Here is a 7,500-nt window from a genome sequence, read left to right on the forward strand (position 1 = left end):
CACACACACACACACAGACTGGCGCACGCACACACACACACAGACTGGCACGCACACACACACAGAAATGCACGCACACACAAACACACACACACACACATCTCTTGATGGCCCAGAACAACACCCCTGAGGGGTACAGTGGCTTCTCCACCAAGAACTCAGGTCACCTTTAATGGAGACTAACCCTTTGGGCACAGGAGGTGCCAGGCCAGCCAAGACAAGACACCCCCTCAAGGAGGCACAGGAGGTGCCAGGCCAGCCAAGACAAGACACTCCCTCAAGGAGGCAAGCCATTATTAGGGCACGGGCTTGAAGTGTAGGTGAGATATACTTGTCGGGGCGGATGGACATGTACACGAGAGAGCAAGAGAGGGAGAGAGAAAGAAAGAGCGAGAAAGACACACAGAGAGAGAGAGAGAGAGAGAGAGAGAGAGAGAGACAGAGAGACAGACAAAGAGAAACTCACCTGTTGTTGGTTTTCTGGTACATCATGGCTAGGGGCCTAGGGCCTGTGACTTTGTGTGTGTGTGTTCGTGTGTGTGTGTGCGTGCGTGCGTGCGTGCGTGTCTCTCACCTGTTATTGGTTTTCAAGTAGATCATGGCTAGGGCCAGTGTGGCCCCTGGGCAGGTCACATCCACATTGATGGTGTCACCTTCCTGTGACAAGAGGGGACAAGATAGAGGACAAGATAGAGAGAAATAAGAGTTCAAGTTGCTGACTGTACTGCCAGAATTTCAACACACCCACTTGACTGATAAGGAAAGTTCAACATCAGCTATGACCTCTAATGCAGGTCAAGATGAGGCAAAGACTGCACACGAATGAGCTCCCTTTTATTCCATTTTATTGTAATGTCACTTCAATTGGGGAACTCTCAACGCTCTCAACATCCACTCTCAACTTGTCTGCCTTACAGTTAGTTACATAGCAATCTTTCATGTTCCCTAAGCTTGACCATTTCCATTAGATATTGCTTTGGATAAATGGTACCACGCAGAACGTGGGATACAACATTACATTACAGAACCGCACACAGATGAGCTCCCTGTTATTGCAATGTCACTACAATAGGGAAACATTCTCGACATCCACTCTCAACTTGTTTGTCTTTTTAGTTAGTCAGTTAGATTGCAATCTTTCATGTTCCTTAAACTTGACCATTTCCATTAGAAATTGCTTTGGCTAAACGGTAGAAAGCAGAACGAGGGGTATGCCTACACATCCAGGGAAGCCGACAGGGAAGGACAATTGCATTGAATTTATTGGGTGTGGGGCCCTTTCAGAAGACTTTGCTGAAAGGTTTGGCCAGGCCCAGGACAATTATCTATTTGTTTTTCCTTCGCTGGTTTTCCACATTGTAGCTTAATACTGAAGACATCCAAACTATGAAGCAACTCTACACTCTGGAGCTGCTCCCCTCCCTTTACACAGCTGGAAGCCCTCAGTGTTCAATTACATTGTTCAACATTTTTTTAAAAAGGCTGAGAAAGCCCTTCAAACTTTGGACTGATACGGTAATTTTAAGTGCTGAAAAGGGTGAAAGTGTAATTTAATGGTAACCTAATATTCCCTTTGGTGACCTTTGAGATGTGAAAAAGAAATAAAAAAACTAAAACAAATCAAAGCTAATTTTCCGAGAAGAACATAGTAAAAGGTCCAACAAAGTCATGGTTCTGGTTGTGGGTGGCTGGGTTTGCGGTTGAGCTGTGGTCAGTGGTGTAGCAAAGAAGGTTGATCTTGTTTCTTTTCCGGTATCCACTTTATGTCGGGTGAACGCCCCTTTAGGAGAACTTCGGTTAGGAGACCTTCAGAGTCCTGAGGTTGAGAATCAATTGAAGTCCCCTTAGCGCTGTAGATGGCAGTAGCGCACGTCTGGCGCAAACAACTCAAAAAGAGAAGAAGTAGTACGGGACAACGCCCCCTTAGGAGACCCAACTTGATCACACGCTTTTGCATTGAGTGTGCGTGTTTTGCGATATCTTGGTCTGATTCAGTATTTTTGGGTGTAGTCTACTTTTTTGAGGTGGGTATACTGTATATTTGAGGATTTTTGTGGTGGGTATACTGTGCTATTCTAAATACTGAATCAATACATTTTAGGTGGGTATACTGAAATCCTTCACATTTTCAGGTGGGTATAGTACTGCGTATACCTGCGTTCTACGTAGACTACATCCCACTGCCCGTGATTCTGGCTCTGGTTTAGGGGGTGGTGTTGTTGTTAGGTACCTTAATCTGGTAACTAGGGGACTTGCAGCTGGCTGGGTTGGGGTTTGTTGGTTGTGGGGATGGATGGGTGGCTGGATTTGGTTATGGCTATGGTTCTAGCTCTGGTTCTGGTTGTAGGTGACTGGATTTGGGTATGGCCAGGGTTCTGGAAGTGGTGGTGTTGTTAGGTACCTTAATGTACTTGAGGGTACTTGAGGCTGGGTTGGTACTCGCTCTGGTTGTTGAGGTGGGTGGCTGGGCTTGAGTTTGGCCATGGTACTAGCCCTGGTTGTTGAGGTGGGTGGCTGGGCTTGAGTTTGGCCATGGTACTACTAGCCCTGTCTGTTGGGGTGGTTGGCTGGGCTTGATTTTGGTCATGGTAAGTTACTAGCCCTGGTTGTTGGGGTGGGTGGCTGGGCTTGAGTTTGGCACTAGCTCTGGCTGTAGGGATGGGTGGGTGGCTTGGGCATTGGCTGTGTTTGGTTTGTGGGTCAGTTAGTGGGTGTGTTCTCAGTTAGTTGCCTTGCTCTGGTAGCTGGGGGGCTTGTGAATGGGTTAGAGTTCGTTGTGGGGTTGGGTGGGTGGCTAGTTTGGATTTGACTGTGTTTGTGTGTGTGTTGACAATTACTAAAGGGCTCTGCATACTTAACGTGCACACTTTGGCGCATTTGGCGCGAGAACCATTAAAATGTGGCAGACCATTCATAGTCAAAAGCGCCATTTACAGGCTTTTGCTTGCATTTTCGGAAGTGTGCCCTCTGCTGTTCATGAGAGAAATGGCAGCATCTGTCGCAACTCGCAGCGTCAGTTCTGCAGATGTATAAAAAAAGAAAGCCAAACACGGCTGCTGTAGGGCTACTGAATGTCTGACTTATGACTTACCACAATGAAACATGAGCATTGCTCTGGCTGCAGAATTTATAAATAGATCGCCAAACACAACGTGCTTCTGAACAAAGTAAACAATTGTTTCACTGAACAACATTTAAGGGAGAAGATAAAATGACTCTCTAGGACATTTTATTATCCTTAAAAATGATGCAGGGTCCATTCTGTAGTAGCCTACAGTAGCTGTGGCCTCTCTATGCAACTCCTACTTTGTCTGCCTACCTGCATGGTTGCTGGTGGCGCACGCCAAGTTACAAAAAATGTGGGGTGCACGACCTCGCGCCGCGGCAGCTTGCGGAGGGGCTTGTGATGTCATTTTGAGCGCACACCATCGTCGCGAGGGAGGTATGAATGAGGTTAGCGCTAAGTATGAATCCGCCTTAACCTTGCTCTGGTAGCTGGGGGGCTTGTGAATGGGTTAGAGTTCGTTGTGGGGTTGGGTGGGTGGCTAGTTTGGATTTGACTGTGTTTGTGGGTGTGTTGTCTGTTAGTTCCCTTGATCTGGTAGCTCGGGGCCTTGTGAATGGGTTAGAGTATGTTGTGGGGTTGAGTGGGTGGGTGTTTTGGGCTTTGGCTGTGTTTGTGGGTGTGTTGTCCGTTAGTTACCTTGATCTGGTAGCTGGGGGACTTGTGCCGCTCCCGGTTGATGCCGGCGTGCGTGCGGCGATGACCGCCCACCATGTACTGATACAGCTGTTCCGGAACATTCAGATCCGTCATGCCGATCAGGTTACTCCCATGCTGATGAAAGGAAAGGAGGAGGAGAGGAGAAGAGGAGGAGAAGATGAGAGAAGAGGAGAGAAGATGAGAGCAGATGAGAAGGCAGGAGAGGAGAGGGGAGGAGAGGACGAGGAGAGGAGAGGAGAGAGGAGGGAGAGGAGATGACACGAGAGGAGAGAAGAGGAGAGGACAGGACAGGACAGGACAGGACAGAGAAGAGGACGGGAGAGGAGAGGAGAGGAGACGAGTGGAGAGGAGAGGACAGAGGAGAGGACAGAGGAGAGCAAATGAGAGGGGAGGAAAGGAGAAGGAAGAGGAGGAGAGGACGGGAGAGAGGAGAGGAGAGGAGAGGAGAGGAGAGGACGGGAGAGAGGAGAGGAGAGGAGAGGAGAGGAGAGGAGAGGAGAGGACGAGGACGAAGAGAGTAGAGGAGTAGGAGAAGGGTGGGAGGTGAAGAGGGGAGCGTAGGGTCGTTAATCTGAGTGTGGGGCGTAGTCATCCTTTGTTTCACTTTCACAGACACGCCGTCTCCAGCGCCGCAAATACACTGTAGAACACACCCTATATGACCTCTGGGGCAGCAGGAAGGTTCAATAGAGCTTTGTATCCACATCCTGTCCCGACAACGCAGCTATTCTTCTCCAGTTGCAGCTAAAGGTGCTCCTTGACACACATATGCATAACACGTGGGCTAAAATAACTCACAGCAGTGTTTCTCCAAGAGCACAACTGATGCTCCGGCTGTCTTGGTTAGACTAGTCTAGTCTAGGCTTTCACAACTTTGAGCTTTTAACCCATTTTAGCCTAAGCCCTTTTTGGGCAAGGGTCACCTCTGCCTATTAAATCCTGAATATCTCAGGCTCCGAAGCACATACAAACATGAAATTAGTTGCATTTAAAAGCTAGGACCTTAATTTTGCATTTGTCATTCAGCTCTAACATACCCACATTTTGAATAAAATAAAATAAAATCTCAAGAGCCTGAATGCAGCGTATATGTGTTTCCAGGCTAAAATGGGTTAAATTGTAGAGCCCACGTTTGTTCCTGATAAGGGCAAGGGTGATGGTTTTTCGCAAGAATTTCTCTGTTTAAGGAGAAGCTCTGTGTGCATCTCTCTACTGTATGTGGTTTCACATTCAATCCCTAAACATAGGCAGAAGTAAAGAAATGACTCAAAATGGAAAAGGCATATGAATGAAGACAGAGAGTGCACAGTTCAAAGGGTTTGGGTTTGAGCGAAAATGAAAGGACTGAACACGCAAGCACATACTTGCAAACACACACACACACACACACACACACACACACACACACACACACACACACACACACACACACACACACACACACACACACACACACACACACACACACACACACACACACGCCCTCACAGACACACAGATGACACACACACATACACTTGTCCTTGTTGATGGGTTATGCTGTGGCATACTCACCCCGAGACACACCATGCCCAGAGCGAGGCCAGCTGCCAGTGAGTAGGACTCTCTGTCTGTGCAATACTCCATCTCTGGACCCGGGGGACGACCTGTGGAGCACACACACACGCACCCAGTGACAATCTCATATTGTTTTCATTTCCATATTGTTTAACCTTTATTTAGCCAGAATAACCCCATCATCATGGCTGATTGTCTTTTCTGCCATGGAGTCCAGGGAGCCAAACAGACACAGACACATTAATACATAATTAAATAAATTCACTGTCCTTCTATGGGCTAAAATGTATTTGAACTGATTATAGAACGGTTTACGTGGAGAGTTCTATGGACAATCCATTCTTTTTTATGACAAATGCTCCTCCTAAAACTGATTATTGAAAGATGAGAAGTTTTGACGACTAACATCTCATACGGGTCAAAAAAACAACAGACAAGACACCCTATTTCATTGTCTCATTATAGTACAAGAGGATTAACCCATTGTGTCCTGGAGACACACATACGCTGCATTCAGGTTCTTGAGATTTGAGCTGTTTTATTACAATTGTGGGTAAGTTGCAGCTGAATGAACACGTTCTAAGGCAAAACGAAGGTCCTAACTTTTAAATGCAACTCATTTCATATTTGTATGTGCTTCGGAGGCTGAGATATTTAGGATTTAATATGCAGAGGACACCCTTCCCCAAAAAGGGCTTAGGACAAAATGGGTTAAACTGCACTACTACTCACCGATCTCCTCGAGCAGCACCTCTGCGTTGTGGCGGTGCCCAGTGCCCTGGTACACGAGGCCGATGCCCACCACAGCGGCCACCTGCACGCTGTGCGGCACGTCCAGCTCCGTGGAGGTAGGGGGCAGCAGCGCGGGGATGTGGATGCTGAGCAGGCGCGTGATGGACATGTCCATGGTGCCCAGCTTAGCCGCCGACACGCCCAGCAGCAGGCCGATACTAGTCATCTCATGGCCCTGTGGTGAGAACAATAATAATACATATATAAATATATATAAACATGAATAAATATACACAACAACGTGCCCAGAAGCAGACTGATTCTTGTTATCTCATGGCCCTGCAGTGGGAATAATAATAATAATAATATATATATAAATATATATTTTTTTTTTAATTTTTTTTTTAAAAAGGAATAAATACACATTACATGCTTGTGGGTGTTGGGGGCTGGGAGCGTGGAACGAGACGCGAGTCAATAAAGGGTTAAGCAATGAGAAAACCAGGAGCGTCCTTAGAAATAATGCAGTAATAACTGAACAACTTCCAGATGCACACATAAGGTAGGCACATCCTCTTCACGCTCTTACAACAAGCTTTCCTTTAAAAATCCCAAAAAATTGAATTTACACGGCAGCCATGGCCTTGAGCTGGTCTTAGGTAACAGAAAAAATCGTTTCAACACCCGTGTCTGCAGTGTCCTTGAGCATGACTTCTTACTTCATGTTGCTCCAGGGGCTGCACCCAACACCCTATACCTAACTCACTTATGTCACTTCGGATACAATTGCAGAGCTGTGTAATGTTATATACACTGTAAATCACAAGATCCACGGCAACACAGAACAAATGACAAAGCAGGCAAATAGCTGACACACCACATCACAGACACAGTAGTGCAGTGGTCTCCAATTATTCTTCTCCAAGGGCCAAATTATGTTGAGCAAGTGGGGCTGCGGGCCAAACCAACGCCCCAACCCAATGAGAAACAATATAGATGTTTGAACAGAGAACAGATTTTCGCTTTTTTTGTCTTCCCTTTCTGTCAATGTCTGTTATGAGACTGTTAGCATAAGATCAAACTCTCTGTGAATGCTTTGGAGAGATGTGACCCACTGAAGTTTCAGTGATCGAAATCACACATGTATGTTTTCATTTGTTCTGAACTCATGGTGGCCCAAATGTTTGCCATGCCTGGGCCAGATTTGGCCCGCAGGCCTTTGTTTGGGGACCAAGGCAGCATAATGAATGGGCAGAAAACGAGCAGCAGAGACCAAAATAAAACCGTTGCAAAGCAGAATTGACAGAGTGACATGAGTAAAGGGTTAAACTTGTTAACACACTTTTAAAAACCACATACATCGTTATAGCCACAGCCACACGTGAGGCATGCAAAAGCTGCAGAATAAAATGTGCAATCCAAGATGTGCTTAACTGTGCAGGAGTCTTCTGTTCATACAGTATATTGAGTATGTGGGCTACTGTACG

The 7,500-nt window shown here is 46.5% G+C and overlaps 1 protein-coding gene across 5 annotated transcripts in view; it reads right to left on the reverse strand.

Moving 5' to 3' along the window:
- The window catches only part of anapc1 (anaphase promoting complex subunit 1), a 94,624-nt gene that overhangs the window by 30,237 nt on the left and 56,887 nt on the right, over positions 1–7,500 (reverse strand). For all 5 annotated transcript variants that reach the window (XM_063191943.1, XM_063191941.1, XM_063191942.1 and 2 more), the window contains 4 exons: positions 6,014–6,248; positions 5,279–5,370; positions 3,704–3,838; positions 575–657 (listed from right to left, as the gene is read on the reverse strand). In XM_063191943.1, the coding sequence (XP_063048013.1) occupies positions 575–657; positions 3,704–3,838; positions 5,279–5,370; positions 6,014–6,248 (545 nt within the window). The remainder of the gene's footprint in view (positions 1–574; positions 658–3,703; positions 3,839–5,278; positions 5,371–6,013; positions 6,249–7,500) is intronic.

The sequence above is a fragment of the Engraulis encrasicolus genome, chromosome 24 (assembly GCF_034702125.1).
Source record: "Engraulis encrasicolus isolate BLACKSEA-1 chromosome 24, IST_EnEncr_1.0, whole genome shotgun sequence".
NCBI classification, from domain to species: Eukaryota; Metazoa; Chordata; class Actinopteri; order Clupeiformes; family Engraulidae; genus Engraulis; species Engraulis encrasicolus.